Source organism: Buteo buteo, chromosome 6 (genome assembly GCF_964188355.1).
Source record: "Buteo buteo chromosome 6, bButBut1.hap1.1, whole genome shotgun sequence".
Lineage (NCBI taxonomy): Eukaryota > Metazoa > Chordata > Aves > Accipitriformes > Accipitridae > Buteo > Buteo buteo.
The window spans coordinates 23,771,700-23,794,178 of NC_134176.1; the positions used below are offsets into that span (position 1 = coordinate 23,771,700).

At 40.0% G+C, this 22,479-nt stretch overlaps 1 protein-coding gene across 2 annotated transcripts; it reads left to right on the plus strand.

The window, feature by feature from the left end:
- The first annotated feature begins 2,774 nt into the window (after nt 1-2,774).
- DIO2 (iodothyronine deiodinase 2) lies at nt 2,775-20,086 on the plus strand. Of its 2 annotated transcripts, none has more exons than XM_075030070.1 (2): nt 2,775-3,585; nt 14,897-20,086. In XM_075030070.1, the coding sequence occupies exons 1-2, from the start codon at nt 3,364-3,366 to the stop codon at nt 15,512-15,514; spliced, it is 840 nt and encodes a 279-aa protein (XP_074886171.1). In that variant the 5' UTR covers nt 2,775-3,363; the 3' UTR covers nt 15,515-20,086. The 2 variants fall into 2 exon arrangements, with proteins under 2 accessions (XP_074886171.1, XP_074886172.1); XM_075030071.1 differs by having other exon boundaries at nt 14,897-15,469.
- The last annotated feature ends 2,393 nt before the right edge of the window (nt 20,087-22,479 follow it).

Here is a 22,479-nt window from a genome sequence, read left to right on the forward strand (position 1 = left end):
GAGGTCTGAAAGATCTAGCCTTTACTCCTTGCTTCATGAAGGTCTACAGGGAAATAACAAGAGACTTGGCTTCAACGCTGAGATTATGCTGCAGATACCCGTCTATCACAGAAGATGCAAATAGGGGTTTCACTTCTATTTTTGATGTCTGAGAGAAATAAACATAGGGATGAATTGTTTCAGCCAAGGAGAGAAGCGGTATCAACAAGAAGCAGCAGAGATTATGCTTTCCTTCTCTGTTGAGGGCTGCTGTACTCTGACTGTCAAGCTGAGAAGCAGTGCTTGTGCCCTGCGGGGACAGACTGCTTCTGAAGACAGGAATGGCAAAAGCTGCCTCTTTACATTTTTATTGAGTCAAAAGATTTTTGTCTTTATGGTTGGATTAGGTAGTTATCAACATCTCTTGACTCAAGCTCTCAAACGCACAATCTGAGGTAGTTCTGCTTAACTCAATACACACAGTCTGCCTTATGGGCAAGGAAGGTGATGTAGTAAATACGAAATACCCTCTCACACTAGTGCTCCATGGCCTTCCTGCTCAGCTCCCGATGCACTTCAAAGCTCCATAGTCGCCTGGTCTCCAGCTGTCTTACAACCAACCTCTTCAGCCAGTCTTACAACCAACCTCTTCAGCCATGAAGCAGGCTGTGGGTAGGGGCAGCTGTTCCACAGGAGCCCAGAATACACTGTGTTCCCAGCGTAGGTTCCAGCCTGACCTTACCTCCGGGGAAGAGGAAGAGCCTGAGCTGGACTGTCCTCAGAGCTGTTTGCGAACTGTTCTCAGAAACAATGGCTGATGATTCATCTGGCATCACCATCAACAATCTCCAAGCCTGCCTTTTAACAAACCTTCCCAAAATGAAGGAAGGGGACCTTCCCAGGCAGAATCGTGTCTGTTTTAGTGGTGGATCTACAGAAGAGTAATCTAGGCTTAAGAGTGCTTGTAATCAAGTGATTACATATGCTTGCCTGAGGTCAGACAGTAAGCTAGTTTAGCAGCTCTGGGGACCCTTGTTCCTGTGTTGCGCTCACATGACATGAGCACACTGACTCATCCATGTGTGGGGATATACAAGTGCCTGCTTACAACATGTTTTTGCAAGTTTTAGTAATAAAGCCAGATCTGTGAGGTTGCAATCCTTTCCATGGCAACTGAACACTGTCATCACCAACATTTTGACTTAAAAGTTGTCATAGTTTGAAAAAGAAACTCAGTTCCTTTTTTTGTTTATGCTAGTAACACAGAAGGTCACTGGTTTAATGTGCGTAACCTTTTAAAGTTATTTCTGTGAGTAAACATTTGCTGGAAGATATCCTGTCTGGGTGATATCTTTTGCAAATGCCTGATATTATGCTACCTAAACAAACTTTTCTTTGGTGAGCCCAAGACAAGACATGGGGTGGCCTTTCTAGAGGTATGCATCCTAGTATAATGACATCCCTAGTGATATTACAATATCTGAAAATGAAAGATCCCAGAGTAGGGAATAGTGATGGTGTTTACCTTCTGCAGTTGCTAGCAGTGAAAGGATAGTGATGACTGATGAAGAGTAAGATATATTAATGAAGGAAGCTTGTACTACTCATCAAGGATGAGAGTTGACAGAGGTTAGATACTATACTGGCATCTCTGGGAATGAAACATATTTGGTGAGGAGAGCCTACATAAGCACATCGGGAAGACATCCACTCAAAAACATCGATGTCTGCAACATGAAATATATGAAATATTTACCTAAGGAAGTTAGAACCATGCTAAAAAAACTCCCAAACAAAATGTGTCTTCTCTATCAAGCCAAAAAAAAAAATATCGTGGAAATAGGAGTAAATATCAGACTAAAGTGAAACAAAAAGAAGAGCAAACGAACAAAGCAAACCTTCAGCATGGGGCTGCAGGGGATGCTTGTGGTTGTTAAAGCACACATGGCTCTGCCAGAGGAAACTTCTTTCTCTCGGTTTTGTTTTTTTTTTTAATCAGCTTTTAACCAAATTTAGGTAACCTTATTAGACTAGTAGATGTAAATAGTTCTCATATGGGAGTATTGAAGTCCTTGAAGCTCAGTTGATTAACAGCATTTAAGGCTGTAGCATATTATTTTTAAGCAGGGAACTTTAGCTTAGAATCCTCAAATCCTTCAAAAACTTTTTTTTCTCTTTCTTATCTTCTTCTCTCACACATCAGTAGATGAGGTCAGCGCTGGGTGTTTACTTACGTTTCCTTAAGTACCAGGAAGACAGCAAAAGATATTTAAACACTACACATGTTGTACTTCATGGAGGTGGGACAAAAATGTACAGAAATGTGCCCTTTCTTGGGATGCATCAACTCACACACCTTCCTGGAAAAGACAAAACAGCAAAGAAAAAAAAAAAACAAACAGCCATGAGAAAAAAACCCCAAAACATCGACAACAGAAGCCTGCGTTGCTGTGTCACCTTCCAGGTCCTATGAAAATACTTTTTCCAAAATTTGAAAGCATTTCGTAAGAGCAGTCAGAAGCATATTGTTTTTTTTTTTCTTTTTCCTTTTCAAAGCAAAGCAAAGTTCCACCCTTGCTGTCTGTCTCTCTTTTTTCTCTTCTCTCTTAGGAAAAAAAAAAAAAGACTTTTGAGAATTTCATTTTTCTATTCACTGCAGTCCTGGCCAAAGTAAAGCCCTCTTTTACATTGACGTCAAGATCTTTACTAAGATTAGGGTTTCATTTCTCTATTGCAGCAATTAGCTAGGGAATGTATAAAAGGCTTCAGGGAAGCAAGCTAGGACTCCAGAGGGGAAAGCACTTTGCACCATAGGCAGATAGCAAGAGAGAGGGCGAGAGGAGGAAGGCAGGAATACAGGGAGGCGGGGGAGGGGGGGGGAGGGAGAGAGGGAAAGAGAGGGAGGGAGGAAGGAACAGAAAGTTTATGTACATAAACCTTTTTTAAAAAAAGTATTGTTGCACCTGGTAGCTAGCTTTACTGACACAGAAATGAGAGGTCTCTTCAGTGCTTAAATAGCTGAGAAACAATGGGATAGTGCAGGAAAGTTAACAATTAACAGTCTCAGCTTAAATTCTGTAACTGCAGGGAACTGGAAGCACAGCTGCCTCTCTCTTCAACAAAACCAGGTCTCCTGGTTAAGGGAGGAATTTTTGTTAAAATCTTAGTTTCTGAAAAATAAGCAGCTCCGAGTTGAGTGAGTATCATGCAGTTATGGTTTTAACCAGCCTGTTCATATTTAACTGTCTCTGCTCATTTTAACGAGAGTGGCTGAGAGAGGGGTAACGAGGCTTTCGAAATGCTTTTCACTTTGCTTTTTTAAATGAGGGTACAGAGCAGAGAAGGGAGCTGAAGGTATCCGGCTGGAGAGAAGCAGCAAGGAAGATGGGTCTGCTAAGTGTGGATTTGCTGATCACGCTTCAGATCTTGCCGGTCTTCTTCTCCAATTGCCTCTTCCTTGCGCTGTATGACTCTGTGATCCTCCTGAAGCACATGGTGCTGTTTCTGAGCCGCTCTAAGTCCGGGCGCGGCGAGTGGCGGAGGATGCTGACCTCGGAGGGGCTGCGCTGCGTCTGGAACAGCTTCCTCCTGGACGCCTACAAGCAGGTGGGTGCCCGGGGATGGGGACGGCCAGGTTGGGGTGGGAGAGCCCTGGCGGACGGCCCGGCTGTCCACGGAGGAGGCGAGGGAACCACTCCGTGCCGTGCGGGCTGTCTCCCGGTTGGCGTTAGGTGCGGTGGCAGAGGGGTAAGCGGAGAGGAGCGGTGGTTTTAGGGGGGGGCTGAGGGGTCGCGAGAGTCGGGAGCTGCTGTCTCTGCTCCGCCACTACCTCCTGTGCGGCCGTGGCCCTGGCACTTCCTTGAGCCGTGCCTCAGTTTCCCCGCCGGCACGAGTCATAAGGGTCATGCTGATAGAGTGTTCAAGATTTTTGTATGAGAATAACTGTAAAATGCTCTAGATGTTTTCACAGCTGTCGTTTAATCGTTCGCCGTGTGAGATCCTCAGAGATTGCACAGAGGCTGCACCTTCAGATAGAGCTCTGCAGAGATAGATGTCATCTGTGTAACATAGATAGAATTGTTTTAATTGGAGTAAAAGATAGAAATGAATCTTTGCCATTACGCTGGCGTTTTCTGTTGCCCATATGCTGATTTTTATATTAGAGGAAGCATCCAAGTAATAGTAAAACTGGGCACGGAGTGAAATAGTGAGCCTTTTTTCTTCATGAAAACAGTGACAGAGGGACATGTCAGAGATTAAAAATGAACTTGACTAGCTGAGGGACAGCTGCCTGGTGATTTAAGTTAATAAAGCCAATAGCAGTTATGCAACATGTACTACTTCTTTTTTTTTTTTTTTTTTTTCTCCTTTTAAGCTTTGTATAAACATTACCCAGTGGTACTGCCCGGGTCTCATGAGGTAGTTATAGTTCCCTTTTATAGACTGAAAAGGTGGACCCAAAAAGATGAAATTTCTTGCACAGGCCACCCAGTTAGTAAGTAGAAGAACTGGATTCAGAGCTCTGTGGCTTCCAAAACAGTGCTTAGTCTGTTAATGTGTTGTCTTATTTAGACCATCTAATTTAACATACCCCATGTGATGTCATGAGGTTATAGGGGTCCTATCCAAATGATAGGTCTATAACTTTTGAAATATTTCTTTTTGTATCACCTTCCCCCCAGACCCCTTTCACTCCCTCACAATGGCTTTTGTATTTGCTCTTACCTAGAGATGCGAAGAGCTGGTGGTGTTGGTGTTTGCTGGCTTTGTGATATGGAATACAAGCTGCTTAGCCTGAAACCCAAGCCACGGGGACATTAATTTTCAGTGTAAGACAAATATAAATAACATTAGCTTTTGCCAAATGGGTCAACCTCTTACTGCTGCCCTAGGAATCAGCCAGCTGGCTACCCAAATGAAGTAACGCTGAATGAAGCTTACTATTCTCCTAGCCCTTCTAGTTTCTGTTTTTAGTCTCTTCACAGACATTAAGTAAGTAAATTTTACAGTGGCCTTGTTAAATGGGCCAGTGAACACAATTGTTCCCATTTTACAGACAAGGCAAGGCAGGACAGTTAAAACATGGCTTGGTCAAGGCTCCAGTGGAATTTGGTAGTGGCCCAGGGTCTGGGGAAGGCATGGATATATATCCATGAGATGTTTTCAATCTTGTTTTGTTTAAATAACACAAAATTATTTAAAATAAAGATGTTGCATACCTTTCTGTACTTTCCAAAGTCATACTTTGCCTTTTCCTCAGTACTGTTGATGTCAACCATGGAAGCTACAGAGAGGATGACTGTGTGCTATTTTTGGTTTTGGTAATGAAACTCATACCTTGAACTTTGGTCATTAAAAACTCTCCCTTATCACCATTAAATGACCTACGTTGATAAGGCCAATCAGGCTTTAAGGTTGCTAGAATGAATTCTGGGCCTCAGTGAACTCAGCAGAAAAATGCATATAAACATAACCAGATTTTATCACCTTGTTCCAAAAAGGGGGGAAAAATCAATTCATGCCAGCTAATCTTAAGACAAAACTCATTGACCAACAATTCATGGAAAGACTCTGTTTTCCTTAATAGAATTATGGGCCATAAGGACAGAAGGTCATTGGAAACCATTGATTGTCACAGAAAGGTGGACAAGTGTAGAAATCAAATTATAGAGGGGACACAATAAACTGAGAAGCAATATTAGGAGAAGAAAAGTAATCATCCCCACAATAGAGGAGTATCTTCTGCTGCTTCTGTAAGGAAGAGAAAGGAAAAAAAATTTCAGCTGGAAAGCTGTACTGGTAGAATCGAAAAAATTTGTAATATACACCTGCTTTGTGGCATGTTTAGAAAGCATGATAAATAGTGAAATATATTAAAGACTGTCCCACAAAGCATCTTTTTCCTTAAATTATCTTTTTCTAAATCCTGAATAGGACTGTCCAGTTGTGATATCTTAATCTTAGCCAATTAGTGAGGGTAGGAAATGAAAATATTTGGGAGTCAGGATACTAAACATCATGGCAAAACGCAGTCGATATCACAACTGTGATTGCTTATTGCTCCAATTTGATAGCTGAAGCCAGGTACTAGCAAAGTACTTAAGCAGGTGCTTAAGCTCATTCCATTGAGAAATATTTATGAGATAATCACCATTTTTCAGCTAGAATAGCAGAATTGCAGATGTCTAAGATAAACCAAAGCTAGACTGCCAGTTAGCAAAAGACTGGATTAAAGCAGTAACTATGCTTGGTTTTACTATATTTTGTGTCACTTACAGAGAACTCTTCCTGAGTACATTTCATAACGTTTTTCATAAAAGTACATGATGTAAAATTTCTATTCACAGAAAAATTTACTGGAAGCCATTCCAGAAAAACTCTGTTGGTAGATAGTAGATTCTGGATTAAAGTAAATTTATTACAAGAAAGGAGCTCTGCCTTGAAAGCACACAGTCTGTCCCAGAGTTAAGTGATTCTGTTCCAGAACTAAAGTGTACAAGAGATGATCATGGAATAGTTAGAGTATATTTGAAAATAGCTGTTCTGATGCATTTTGCCTTCTAGAAAAACTTTTGAATATATTACCCAAATTTCAATTTGCTTTTGTTCTGCTTTTTGCTGTTATTAAGTATTATTGCACATGACTTTTTGGTTAGGGCAATTATTTCATAGGCAAGATATCCTAGCAACAGTTGAAGATTTTAACATCCTCAGTGGGGAAGCAATGCAGAGTTTGCTGTATATAGAGTATATTCAGTATTCTTTTTTATTGGAACATTCTATATGACTTGTTTTCTCCACATTTTACAGTCCCACTGGAATAAAAATGATTGATCTTTTGTTTGTTTTTATTTTCTTATGTAAATTTTATCAATGATTAATATATTTCTCTTTACTTCCTTAGCTCTGAGTTCAGTATCTGTCACACTCAGTGTTGATATTGTCTACACTGCACCAGCTTTGTGATTTATAGAACATCCTCCTCCTATTCTTTTCTGAGAGGCAAGTGTGTCTTACATTACAACAAGGGAGTCTTTAGGACCAGATTAATTGTCATAACAGAGATAAATAGAGCTAGTAACCAAGTTACATTAACTTCATATAATTGAAAGAGTGCAACTATTTTACTTAAATGTTATTTTTCTAATTTACTGTTGTGCTCTGTTTATCTACAGAAATGAGTGGATTGACTCCTGAAGAGCAAATCATGTATGTATGTGTGTGTGTGTATTTACACTTTCATATGTGTTTGTATGTATACATATATATATGTGTGTATCTGTCTCTATATATGTACATATATATGCAAAAATACACACACATAGGCATACATAATCTGCTCTTTCAGGAGTCAGTCCTCTCTCATTTCTCTGTATATGTATACACATATATATATGTATACATATGTATAGATATGAATGCAACCACACCTACTGATAAGACAGAAAAAACAGAAGAGATTTTTGAGAGGGTGTTAGTGTACCTTCTGCATGATTTATATAGGCGATCTGTACAAATGCCAGCGAGGCATTTGTTTTAGCCCACAGCATGTATACTGAATGTGTCACATATCTTACAGAAATCCAGAGAAAAAACTACAGAAGTTTTGAAAAAAAAATTGTATTTAATTTTAAAAGTTTTTTTTTTTACCTGCTAAGTTCCATGCTTTATTTAGTACTGGGATGAATCCACTTTCTAAGATTCCAAAGGTGAGAAATCATTATCTTAAAATGCTTTTAAAATAGGTACAAAAAAGGTTGCACCCATTAGCAGTGCCCAGTGGTGAGGCCTCATGCTCGGAGCCTTTCCAGTGCCAGATACTAGCTTTGTGTTTCAGCAATGCAGAGCTACCGTTCCTGGTCTCCAGTAGAGAGCTGTAAGGTTATCCTAGAGGAAATTCTCAGTCTTCTCTACCTCAGTGCAGCCTAGTTAGGGGGAAGACCTTAATGGCATCTCCCTGAAGCAGCCAAATGCTTAGGAATGCCGTGATGCACCTATGGGGGTAACATGCACGTGTGCATATACGCACATGTGTGTAAATGGACGTTACAGCCCTCAGAAGGATGCCGGTATCTCAAGCGATGATGGTGATGGGTGTGTATATGTACTTGTACAGCTTTTTACTGTCTTTAGAATGGGCCAGCAGCAAGCTCTGGCATGACAGACCCAGCACGGAGGGAACGGTTGGCACAGGATCCCAACTTCACAGCATAGGCCCAGCTCTGGATGTAGCAGCAAGTAGACTGGTTCAGTAAACACCCAGTGGGATTTTTCTGAGATTTCAGGGAGGCACAATTAAATTACCTTTGGCTACTTCTGCCTGCTTGATAGGTACAACCTTTATTCCTAAAATAAATCAGCATGCAAAGCAGGACAGCCCGAAAACTGTCCTGTTAAGTACATGCTGCACAGCATTATCACAAAGCTGTATGTGAAAGTAATATAATGGCACGATCCTTTACCTGCTCTTTGGCTGTCCAGTAACTCTTTGCTGTCTGGGGAAATCTTTTAAAGGTTGGAACAAAGACATAGCCTCTATACTTATTATTTGTATTTATTTTGTCCAGCAAGGTAAGGATGTGTCTCTGTCTGCATTTGACAGCGATAAAGGGAATTTGTGAAAGAAAGCGTGTTGTATAGTTTCAGGGTTTAGAACTAGACATTGTGTGGTATTAAAAATATTTTATTGGTTTTACAGAGTTCAGCCTTAGCAGAATTGTTTTCATTGACATTTGCAAATGAAAACAATCTTGAAAGAAGTGAGAAAAACAAAACAAACCCACAATTAAAACCTTTCCTGCAGTGTTTGGAACATAAGTTCAACAGGATTTGGGCTTGTCATTGTCGTTATTATTAAAACATTGTCATTATTATTAATATATAATCATGTTTGTTACAGTAGTGTCTGAGGACCAACCTAGACCAGGGGCCCATTGTACTAGGCAGTGTCCTAAACAATAAGAGCAGACAGTTTGCCCCCCGGAGGTTACAGTTCAAACACTCAAGACAGACAAAAGGTAGAAAAGGAATATGATGACTCCTATCCCACATGGGGTCTCATCCTACCTGTTTCATTTTGCGGATCTAACTTTACTTCTGCCACACCACCTCTTTGCAGTCTTCCATTTTCACCCTTATAAGTGAAAAACTGACTGAAAGGAGTACTTGCCTTTTTGTCAAACCCTTGTGAAAACCCCCTTTGGCTGTGGTAGATACAGAATATTAGCTAATGGGCACCACCCAGGAAAAGGATCGTATATGGTCCTTGCACCTCAGCTCAGCCTCTCCAACAAAACCATCACTGTATTCATACAGTGGTAAGGCTGAGTAAAAAAAAATAAAAATAAAAACCCCAAAACCAAACATCCAAATTAACTTCAAATGTCCTCCAGGTGCTGACTAACAAAGACTGGTGAAGGCCTCTGTCACCGCTAGGTAGAGTCCGCAAGGGCAGCCAGTGGCCCAGAGGCCATGATGTTCTAGGCCATGCTCCCATCTTGAGGGAAACATAAGAACTTAGAAGCTTGCTGTAGGCTCCCCGATCAGAGGAACTAAAATTATCCATTTTCTTTTATAAGAGAGCACGGCAAAAGACTCCTTTATGCTTTCCCTCTGCCGTGCATGCTCGTTTGTGGGACTAGCAGTTTTTAAATAAAGAGACCAGCATTTGACTAGTTATTTTTATCTGGACTGTGCCCTTTTAATTTGTCTCCCACTTCCCTCCCTCAGCTTCACACACCTGATCCTAAATAAAAGACTCTGGACTCTGGGACAACTTGAGTCAATTCTAGTCTTTGCTTTCCAGTTTGAGTAATAGAGTCTCTTAAAGCAAGCTGCCACCTCCCTATGACAAATGAAGAGCTCCCACTCCCATATGCTACTCCAGACAAGGGCCTCCTGTAATTTTTATCCACTGCACAACTCTGGGTCATGTAAATAAAGAAAACAAAAATAATAATTTGTGTAATTCTCCAGTCAGAGTCTGATTATGATTTGGATGAAGCACTGAGAAATACAGGGCTGTTCAAAGGGTATATTTAGCTGAATGAGATCAAATCAAATCAAAGCAGAGAATTTGAAAAGGAGCAAAAAGCTCCAGGGATTCAGTTCATTACCAATCACTGGACTCCAGTCCCAAACACAGCATGTCCATATTTAAATGGCTAATATCACAGACTGCTAATTGTCTGACAACACCTATTTTCTTTAGGGGGTTGACCCAGCCTGATGAGTCTGCCAAACTGTTTGAAAATCCCTCATGCAGGGAATGAAAGTTGTATTCCAGTGCACAGAATCCCAGGAGGGTTATGCTAAAGCTGATAAAAGCAAAATGAGAAAAAAGAACAGGTAAATGAGGAGGCGATGTTTTGTCCATGGGGCTTTTCCTAGTCCTCATGGAGAATGTACAACAAAGTTAGCAGTATGTGCTATTTCTAGCCTGTAGTTTATGAATAGGGCTTTCTTTCCCTCTCCTAAGTCTCCTTCATTTTGCAGTCTGCATGCTAAAGCATCGGCAGCCTTGTTCCCTTTTCACTCTGCATGCAGACTCAGAGAAGGAGATGCAGTACCAAGGCTGTCAAGCAAACACAAAATTCGCACAAATGATACAAGTCACTGCCTTGGTGTCGGGCTCGTGCTTGCTCTTGCTGATGGCTGGGCTGGCTTTCAGATTTGGTTGACCTACCTTGCATGCAGGCTGAGTGGGAGGGGGTGCCTGCGCGCTGCCCAGTTTCCACCTCATCCAGAAGGCTGGCACCAAATGCCCAAATATTCACGCACAGAAGTACGTGATTATAGAAATGCTGGATTGCGTGTGAGGGGAATTCTGCTAGTTTGTTTCTCAGAATTTATATTTTGCCTGCCTTTGTGTAAGATTTCAAAAGCGGTTTGGCTGAATACATGGGGTTTTTTGTTTGTTTTCCCATTGCGTTGATTTTCTTTTCCAAGAGCTATTTTTTCTTTCAATAAATAACAACAAAGAAGACAGCCAAGGCCTACAATGCAGATGATCAGCAAGGATGATATTGTCATCCTGTGTCAATCGGTTCCCGAGCCTGGTGAAATAAAGAGTCCCTTTGGGAACGTCAGCGCTTCATCAAGACCAATTAGTGGAGATGCCGCTGCTTATGTTTAGGCATTAACGACTGGGCAGGGCTGCTTTTTGGAGTGCCTGACACTGGCATGGAACAAGGCACCGACCTAATTACTCCTCTACAAGAGCAGAAAATGCCTTGTGAATGCCTGCTTGGCAAGGATGTCTCATTAAGGGGAAAAAAACCCAACACAAGCACTCCTAGAAACAAAAATTAAAATAATAGGTAACCTGCGGCCACAAGACCTACTTCATGGCTGTGGTAAATGAAGAGAAACTGCTATAAGGAGACGTAGGGCATATTTGTAATTTATTTCCTAAATCCATCTATTTTTTGGTTAATAAGGAGTATGAGAGACAGAATGCAAACTTGCGTTGTTGGAGAAGAGTGAAATATGTTGCCACCCTTGGTATCAATGTTAAATAGTACTTGAAGGGCATTCCCATGCTGGTGTTCGATGGGAGTTGCTTTGTTAGTCTGTTCCTTCAGGGTTTGCAAACTTGCCTAGAAAAAGAAGCGTTTGGTAGACCTGAGTGAAAAGTTGGTAATGAGGAGCTTACAATATGTAACCTCTCTTTATGCTTAAATGTTATCAAGAAGCAGGCTGTGGTTTCCCAGTTCAAGAGTGTTGGTTAGAGTATTTTCAGTCATAATAGTTTTGTTAAAATAAAACCAGAAGTGTGAGGTGAAACAGCTGCTCACGTGTTTCTTGTCTCTTAAGCAGCCCTGTACATTGCTGTGTTTTAGTTGCTTCTATCCTTTTTACCTTTATTTTTCTTCCCCTCTGAAGAGTGCCATCAAATATTAGAAATTCAAAGTGTGTTGCTTAATTGTGATTTATGAGGTAAATCACATGTTATTACTTCTTTTCTTTGACTAGATGAGTGCACACTCCTAAATACTGAGGTCCATTATTCATCCAGGGAGTGGGTGCAGCACAGATACTTACATGTCAGACTTTGCCCAGAAGGCACATTTTGGGCAAGCTAGCTCTGAAAAAGCTTTTGCTTGGCACTGTAAGGACAGTTAAGCTTTCTAGGTAAAGAGGGATCTAGTGTTTGTGCAGATGTGCAGATGTTGTGTTTCTTGAGAGGTGCCCTTTTTTGGTGGTTACCAACTTGTCACAAAATGCTGAGTTGTCTAGCTGGCTTATGGATTGAATGCAGCCCTCAGGATCATTATATGGCTGCCACATGATCTTGACCTGTGTATTTCTTTGCTCAAGTCTGGCCCTTTACTTTACTCACTCCTGCTTTGCCTATCTTACTGCACAGAATGGCAGAGAGAAATGAGATGTTCAACAGCTGCACAGAAGAGTACCTACGACCTGCTAAGGTGTAGGTGGCCTGTAGCAGCACTTCTTAAATGCTGCAAGATGCTTAATGCTACTTCTTAAATGCTACAGCCTGAGTCTCTGAGCCTGCCTCTCTCCAGATAGATCCTTATTCTCAAAAACTGGACACAGCTCTTTTCCTTCCTTGAGTTCAACGGACAGCACACTCACACAGCAGGTCCTAAACGCAGCTATTTCAAGCCTCGCTTGCTTTCAAAGGCAAATGAGCACAAGGCTTTTTTTTCTAACTGTTACCAGGGCTCTAGCAGACAGCAATGCTGCAGATGCAGGTTTACAGGGAGAGGCACCACAAGAGGTTGTGCTTTCCTGGGACATCACTTGCTTCCCTTGCCTGTGGTGCAGCTGCAGCTACACATCCCCTGCTCCCAGTGGCATGATCACCACGTGCTTGGCCTGGACAGATTTGTGGGTCTCGGACAGTCTTTCTTTCTGTAGCTCTCTTCCTTGCTGATCTCCGAGTGAAAGGCGGCACAACTGTGTCTCAATTTGCCCTATGGAAAATAGTCAAAATGATGTTTATAGCATGTGCCAACATGCTGTGAGACCTCATGTGGCTGTGAAGTCTGGCAACTTTAAGGGCAGTGTCTTACAAACTTTGCTTTGGTTAGACTCTTGCTTCTATTGCTATTCTGATGAAATAATGCCGAGTCATGAATAACTGTAGATTTGTTCAAGGCAGTCAGGTTTCCCAGGGAGAAATGGAGGATCCAGCATCTACAATATACTTGCCTCTGGATCTGTGTGTAGCAGTAATTGTATCAGCTAACTTTTCAGCTGTTAACTCAGCTTCTTACTGTATCTGACTCATCAGGATACCCTATAATGTAATATAGAATAGAAGTGCACTAAAAATCAGTTACTTATTCAGCTTTTCCACAGTTCTTATTCAGTGTTAACTTCTGTTGACTTCAGTGGGAGTGTAGCTTCATAAAGAAATAAAATATGAAAGATTTCAGAATTTGGCCCTGTAAGTTTCATTCAAAGCAACACTTCTGAACATAATCAAATAGACAGGAGACAGAGAGAGATAGAAAGAGTCAGGGAAATATAAAAGGATAATGTACTAGAGCTTGATGTTGAAGATACATAGGAATTGCTGCGGCAGAGCTCATTAAAAACTAATTGTCTTATGTAATAATATTTTGTGGTTCTATAGCAGTTATCAGCTAAGGATCTTGGAGCCCTCTGCAGGCTCCACCCTATTCTGGCAGTCCCTTCTGTGACTTGCTTATATTCTGTCTTTTTTCTATAGGCAGGGAAATGGAAACAGTCAGGCACAATGACTTATCCACAATTGCCTGTTGGGTCTGAGTTAGATCTGGGGTTAGAGCTGAGAACAGTTCGTTTTCACTTCATCCTACTTAAACCATCATATGAACTTTCCCCTTTTCCTGCTGCTTTTCCCCCAATCATTTTCTAGGGAAACATTGCAGTAGAAGGAGCAGTGTCAATCAATCACTGATGAAATTACTGCAAAGTGGTTAGAAAACCTTCTGGAGAGCGCAGCATTGGATGGTCCACTGTCAAAACAGAATGATACATTGAGTGGGTGTCTGCAGAGATCTCTCTTGTGTTTGGTACTCAATATTTTCATTCTTGGACTGTAGGATGGAAGAGAATATACCTGTATGAAACCTGCAAACCTATCAAAATTGAAAGGCACTGCATGTGTTGTGAAGATCAGGAATACAATGCAGAATGATTTTGGATAATTGGGAAAACGGCTTGAAATGTGGGATGCAGTTCAATGGGTCCAAGTGCAAAGCACCAAATTCAGGCTGGACTGATGAAGTACCTAAGTCTATGATGGGGAGCAACTAGAAAGGCAGAAGAAGGGACCTAGGCATTATAACTTCTCACTAGCTAACCCCTAGTCAACAGGCTACTGTTTTTCCAAAACAGTCATGATGTTTCATAAAAAGCAAACATCTGGAATGTATAAACAGGTGTAGCCTGTGAGATACATGAAGTAATTGTCTGATTATTCTGAGAATTAACAAAAACTCTTTTGAAGTTTTGAACACTGCTCTTCAAGGAAGATGTGAACCAAGTGGAGAGAACTCAGGATGGCAGTGAAAAAAAATCATGTCTAGAAAATTTGGGTCACAGAGAAAAGTTAGAAGAAATTAGAGGCAGTCTCTCTGAAAGCAAATAAGAGTCTACAGATACATATGGGTGGACAGGACTATGTGTGTAGTGGACAGGACAAGACAGATCTCAGATGAAGTTTTCTAACAATAATGAAGTAGTATACCTGTCAGGAATGCCACATTTCCCTGCACTGTGAGTGGAGATGGACTAGATGAACTTTCTGAAGCTGCTACTTTTGATGATTTGCTGTATCCCCATGCTAGTGTCCATGCAGGTATTTAGGTGTACTCTTTGAACAGATGACTCTATTTATAGTTGTAAGGATACTGGACAAGCAAGTCACACTAACTTGCTATGTTTTAATTTATTTTGCCGTCAGGTCAAACTGGGAGGAGAAGCCCCAAACTCCAGTGTAATCCACATAGCCAAGGGCAGTGATGGCAGCAGTAGCAGCTGGCAGAGTGTCGGTGGCAAGTGTGGAACCAAATGCCACCTTCTGGATTTTGCCAACTCTGAGCGGCCACTGGTGGTCAACTTTGGTTCAGCTACCTGACCACCATTCACAAGCCAGCTGTCGGCCTTCAGCAAGCTGGTGGAGGAGTTCTCTGGTGTGGCTGACTTTCTGTTGGTCTACATCGATGAGGCTCACCCGTCAGATGGCTGGGCTGCCCCTGGAATCTCTCCCTCTTCATTTGAAGTTAAGAAACACAGGAACCAGGAAGACCGATGTGCAGCTGCTCACCAGCTCCTAGAGCGCTTTTCCTTGCCACCTCAGTGCCAAGTGGTGGCTGACTGCATGGACAACAATGCCAATGTGGCCTACGGGGTTTCATTTGAGCGAGTATGCATTGTGCAGAGACAAAAAATCGCCTACCTGGGAGGCAAAGGCCCCTTTTTCTACAATCTGCAGGAGGTTCGGCTTTGGCTGGAACAAAACTTCAGCAAAAGATGAAAACCATTCTCTGCCGAAGCCATGTCAACAGAAGTGTCCCTTTAAGGTGATGTAAAAGGGAAAAAAAGAAAACATATGCTGGTTTGCATAAGGCCTTTCAGATGATTGCAGGAGAACACATTTGATAACAAGGTCAAATGAACATTAAGAAAACAAAGCAAAAAACTAACTCCACAGAAACATTATTGTATGAAAAAAATCCCACTCCTGCGCTTGCTACGGGACAGAAGAGGTGAATGCTTCTGTGAAAAGGTGCTGCTGGCGAGCAGGAAGAGTGGTAAGATAAGACCTGTCTCCCAGGAACCCGACTCATGAAGTGTCGGCCCTGGGCTGAGCCAATCCATGGAAGGGCAATGCTGTGCATTTCATCAGAAAACCTTCTTTACCCTCCTGTAGCCAATGCAAGCAACCTAGGAGGAGCCGGGCGCTTGCAATTACTTTGCATAGAAATGCAGTAGAGTGCGGCAATTGTCCTCTCTCCTAGAGATTTTATTGTTCAGAGACTACAGGAACCACCATGCAATGCGTCCTGCGTGCAGACTGGCTGCTCAGATCAAGGTGAAACGTTGTATGCTGGTATTTGTGCTCTTTATGGATGCCTCTGGACAGCATATTAACTAAGTAATTCTATCTATATGTTTGTATTTAGTATGCAGGCCTGTGCCTGCTGAGAAAGATGTTAAAATCTATGGAGTTGGACCAAAAAGGCAAAGGTGATCAAATAAGCCCATTACAATCTGAAAACTAAAACACCTGGACTATTTGTAACAAAACAGGGAGAACCACCTAGAGCGTGCATCATGAGACAAAAAGCTGATCCCAACCCTCAGAGCTGACAACGTGTATTTATCAATATTCTCTGGTTCTCTTCTCTGTTTCTTTACCTGCCTCAATCTCCTTCTGTCTAGCAATAGGCTTAAAGGTAATTTCATTTTTAGCTTTTAAAAAAAATAACTTATTTCTCTCTTTTATTTTTATTTGAGATAATGACCTTACAGATGTATTTGGGGGATGGGGGAACTTATACACAACTTTACCTCATTGAAATGGAAACCTGTCCTGTCATTTACCCTGTTAAATGTAGTCATGCTGATTTTTGCTATCTTAGATACCTGCAACTAGTTTATAGTTATGTTAGTTTGCCTGGAAGTTGTTTGCAGCCTCAGAATTGATTAGCTGCAGTTCTGCTATCAGATGAGGTGATAGTTTGTTTCACTTCTGCTCTCAAAAGCCTTCCCAGAGAAACAGGGAGGACAAATAGTGTGAATTAATGTGAATAAGTGTAAAAGATGGCAGAATTTTCCTATGAATGGGTCTGAATTATTAATTATGTTTAAAGAGATATTTTCAACTTACAGTATACATTAAGTTTAGGTATTTCTAAAACTAAAATGATTTAGTTGAGCCTGATGAAAAGGCAAGTTTACAATGAGCTAACCCATTAGAGCTGATAAATGAAAACCCATAAGGAGATGGACTATCCAAGTTTTCTCTCAACTTTGGCAGAAACATGAAACAGATAAGCAGGGTAAATGGAAAAATCAAATTAGTTCTTTTAATTTCTCTTCCCGCCAGTTGTCAGGAATATGATATATTAATACTAACACAGGAAAGAACAGAAAATACATACATAAATATTTTCATTTTCACAATGTCCCTTTAATATTGTGTATTTCTTCTTGCTTGGCTGTTGGTCAACTTAGCCAATGTACAAGGCATTTGAAAATGTGTTTTCAAGCACAGATCTGAAATAATGACAGTAACATGAGTGATTTCTCCCATATTCAGGTTCATGCTTCCCTTCCTTCTCACATTTTCCTCCACACAGTTAAACATATACACACACACTTACACAGTTTGGTAATGTGTATCAGAGAAGGGTGTAAAGAATGGTCTTCAGACCTTCTGGTGAGCCCCACTTCTCAGAAGGCATATGTCTCTCTGCGTGTGTGTGTATATATATATGTATGTATGCATTTACATATGCATATATATGTATACCGTATATTTATATGTATGTATATACATATGCATGCACATATAAGTGGTGTCTAAGACCAATAATAATAATAATTCTGTCCTCTCATTCATTAATGTTACTGTAACTCATTGCTCAGTGTGAAAGATTGTTATACATTTTTGTGACTAACTGGGATATGTAACTGAAATTTCTAAACCTAATATCATAGAAACAGTAACATAGCCAAACTATGTGGTTTGTTTAATCCAGTGTCCTACCTCTGACTGTATCAGATGCTTCAGGGGAAGGTGCAATAATTTCTTGGAATTTTCATTAGCTTCAGCCCTTATTATTTTTGTCTTGTGTAATGCGATTGTTGATGTCTCATAATCCCTACGAGAGGCTGATCCTGAGTTTTGAGATCTAATATTTCTTGAGGTGGGGAATACTAAAATCAAAACACATCATGTTTAAGAACAAAGAAAACCAAATAAAACCAGACTGATTTTTTTCAGATTTGAATTGGCTGCTTTTCAATGTCATTCTCATCTCTTGCTCTTGTACGTTAAAACAGTATAAACAGGAGTGATCCTAATTTTTCTTCTGTATGTCAGTGATTATATACTCTATACAGAAATTTACATACCTTGTTTCTTTCTTAAGCCAAACAATAATTCACATTCTTATACAGGTCCATATTCTTTGCCTGTCTCTGTATCTCTTCTGTTTTTACTACACTGTCCTTTTACTCAGGTGAGTAAAGCTGTAGACATTACTCCAAGTGAAAATATGTATTGATATACGCAGCACAACATATTTTTCTTATTATATCCTATTCTTCAGTCGCCTGAAACTTTATTAATCCATAGGAACTCCATAGCCTTTTTAAAACTTAAACTATTAAGTCTTTTCTTTCTCTCTTCTTCAAATCTGAACTGTTTATCCAGGAAATGCTAGCCAAATGTTTAGCACAGCTGTTGAAACATACCTTTAGCTCGGAGGAGAGAGTCTGAGTAATTCAGTTAGTTAATACCCCTTTACATATCTGAAGTTACAGTTATTTCTCAAGTCCATTTTCTCCTTTTGAATTTCCATTATTTTGTCTTGTTATTCATAGATGCTTGTTTATCACATAGTATAAAGGAATTATAAAATTGGCTCCTGTAAATGGGAAATCCACAGGTTTTTCCACAAGAAAAAATACACAATAACTTCATTTCTTTCTTGGCAACATGAATGCATTACCCTGCCCAAAACTTAAAGATAGTTCGGCCTCACTGATTATCAAGACAGAAATACATTTTGCAAATCCTTAAATTTCCCCAGAAAAAATTGTGGTCAGAAAGCAGGGGAAGTATTTCAAAGAGAAATGGGTTTAGAGGAAAAAAAAATCTTTTATAAGTGGCTGATAGAAATACAAACTCTTCTTTTTTTTTTTTTTTTGTTGACAAAATGAAAACATTTTATAGAAAAGGTTTTAAATTAAACTACAGGCATTGTCTTCAGTTAATGATAGAAGTGGCCATATGTCAGATACCCAAAATTATTGTAACAGCAGGTTGTTTTGGGTCCAGCTAGCATCATACTTCAAATTGGTCTAGTCTGCTGTGAGGCTAGATTTGCTTTTGTTTCTTATTCTCACTGTTTGAGGGCACTAAACCATATTACTTGAGGTGCTTCAGTGTGACATACATATTGAGCAATAGCTCAGAAAATAGGTGCCTGAAAGTATTCTGGAAGGCTTCTGTATATAATAGAGACCCCAATACTGTGTCTCAACATTAGTATGGGAAACTTCCAGTACTTTTTTATTTTGAGCAAGGTAAAAAGCTATTCTGGGCTATCATTCTACATTGTTCTGTGCTTAGCATCATTATTTAGATGAAAACGATAGCATTTTGCTCTTGCTTGTGTAGACAATGACATAAATTTAAGGCAGCAGGAAAACATGCCTATTAAAAAGAAAGAAATATATTATGAAATATATTGTTGAACAACTGTCTGAACTCTTTGAAAAACAAAATGCAATCATTTTTATGAAGGTGATCTTGGTGGGGAAACCCACAAAGCTTCTCAAAAAGGTATCAGTGCTGTGCATTCAGGTGTGTGTGGGGACAGAGGTTATGTTTCTGTATGTGTGAAAGTGGCTTTTCTGTGATGTGGAGTGTAGGTTTAAGAGTTTTTAAGACTTTCATTCAGTACTATAACCAAAGCAATAAGAGATATCAGGTAGGGAATATTGGCCAGTTTTGTTCAACTCTACACCATGTCTGTGCTGGATCCATATTCAGTGATCTTTGGGCCCAATTTGGAGGCTTCAGTGAAGAGAGGTTGGGGTGAGACAATGAAGGCTTGTGTGCTTATGAAGATCGCTAACAAAAGAGGAATTAACTCAGTTGGCGTTCAGATGCCCTCACACTGGCATTCCTCTGTGCACCTTAGTGTTTCTGTATTTGAAAGAGGGGTCTCTTTGGGGCCGTTAATTAAGACCACCAGGGTGTAGATGCCTGTGTGTACTGACTATGTGTGTGTCATTGTTTAAATGTCAAAAATACACTTTGTAGGAGAGCCAGCAAAATTTTGTTACAATATGGTGCTCCATGAAATGTGCTTTCTAGATTTGTTTTTCTTGTATTACAATAAACAATAAAGGAAAATATACCTCTTCTGTGTCTTCTTATTCTAATGTTGGTTATTAATACATGGTGGAATCTTGACATTAGACCAAGGAAACTTAAAACTGTATTTAATACAATAGCCTATGCTACCCTGACTAAATCTTAAGCAATATGAGCAAATCCCTTTATAAATGGTGGGACTAATTTAATATCTGACTGCTCCTCAACTTTTAAGAAAGGTAAGGGAGAGAGAAACTGAGAGCTACAAGAACAGCAGTGGAGTCTGCACAGTATTGCACTGTTCAAAAAAAGTATGTGCTTGAAGAAAGCACGCTAAGCTGTACGTAGCACATGAAACCTGAACAAATTGGTTGTGAATGCATCAGTTATACATACAGCTCCCATTTCAATGAACATGCAAAAGGCAAAAGGTGAAAAATTAAAAGGACAGCTGAATAGCTGCTACAGGCAAAAAAAATATTCAAATGAAAGAATGTCCGGCAACTTCCTAAACAAACTCACTTTGTGACTTAGTTGTATTTTAGAAATTTCCTTCTCTTTGTCATCTTTTGTTACCATAAGTTTTATAGGACCCTACATCTGAAAACTGCTTGTGAATATAGGTAAGAAAGAACAAAACAAATCACCAAAAGGAAAGCCATGGAAAATGTTACATCTAAGTGTCCCAAGCAGAAATGTTCATTACAGTATGCTTGACAAGCCCTTGGAACAACCAGACAAATAACTCTCTCTAGATTATCCAGTTCACATCACAGAAATAACCCCCAAAAGTACTAAAAGGAGACTTTTGAGTTGTGTGATTATTCCTGTAGTCTGGCCATTAGTGATTATGACCTTTATATCAATTGTTGCTATAAGGAGCTACTCAGTATTCTGGAAGAAATGAAAACCTTTCAGGACTTGCTTCTTATTTCACAGCTGTATAAATCAGGTGAAAGAAGATGTGATAAAATAACAATTTTATTAGAAAATAGCATCATTAATTAATAAATAACTTGTTACCAAAAATTAGACTCTTGACTACTTCCAAAAATTTGTATTTTTTTCTGGAATGGATAGTGTCCATGATAGAAGGAAAAAAAATACTAGAAAATGGATTATTTATAGAGCAGTATTTCAAGAGGATTGACTATTGCTCAAGGTCTTACTTTCTAACAAAGAAGAGAATCCCTGAGGCATAATAAACCTTTCCCAAATATAAACTTCAAACAAAAGACCTAAATGTTGGTTAAAGGCTTTGATCACAGACAAGTCAACTTCAGCTAAAGTGAATATCCCTTCCATGGTTTGATGCATTTTTTGACTCACTGTATATGCCTGTGTGCTTCTAATGTTCATATTAACGAATCCAACCAGCTTAAATGTGTCTTACAGAGCTAATGTGAAGTGGAAACACATTGAGTTAGCATCCTGTCCAAATCCTTAAGGCCTTAAAGATTTGTGAGCCTCACTATGTCACTTGACTAGAGAAGGAGCATCCATTTTAGGTCATGTACATGAAACATGAATACCTCAAGTGTTTTAGTTCTAAGATAGTGCCTATTATAAAAAAATTAAAGAAGAAGTAGCAAGCAGGAAAAAATACTCTTTAAATCAGTTTTTCCCATATTTTCATATGTATATTTATGTTATCTGTATAAAAGCTACTGTGACTTAGCTATGGATTAGCTGTGAAGGTAATAGGAGGGGAAGTTTTCTCCAAAGCCTTATCTTCTTTAGGAATTAATCAGCCTTAGATGTCCTTTAACCCTGTTCTTTTTCCCTTATATCCTTCTTGCACCTGATTTCCCATCTCTTGCTCTTTCCAACCTGTAATACCCTTGGTGATGATTCCCCCATCTCAGCCTTTGGTTTTGTGGAATTTGTTTAAGGCTACAGATTAGCTGCGGACTTCATTTCGAGTATTTTTAAAAGGATGTCAGTTGTCAGAGGGTCAGGTGAGATAGGGGAGAATACAGCATTTTGTTCTGTTTATCTGTGTACCCTCAGTGCAGATCATCTGCATGCAGGTTTGTTCTTAAACATCATTTACCATGTGTCAGCCTGCAGAGCTAAACACTGGCTTTCTGGGCAGATTAGGACAGCACAAACAAGTATTTAGCTTCCTGCAGACTGGAAGGGAGCAAACATACAGATTTTAATCTCAGCCCTAGCTACCAGAGTTCCTATCTCCCCATGTCTGTCAGCAGTTTGTAAAAACTCATAAAGCCAACAACTCACACAGGGTGAAGGTCTGAGCTCTGGGAGTGCCATACATTAGACCTGGCCAGATGTCTTATGAGACAAATCTTTCTGAGGTTTTCTCAGAGACTCACAGGAAATTAGACCAATCGTTCCAAACCAGAAATTGGTGGACTGTGCTTGTAAATTAAAAGCACTTGCTTCATGGGAAAAGGAAGTCTTGTAGCTGA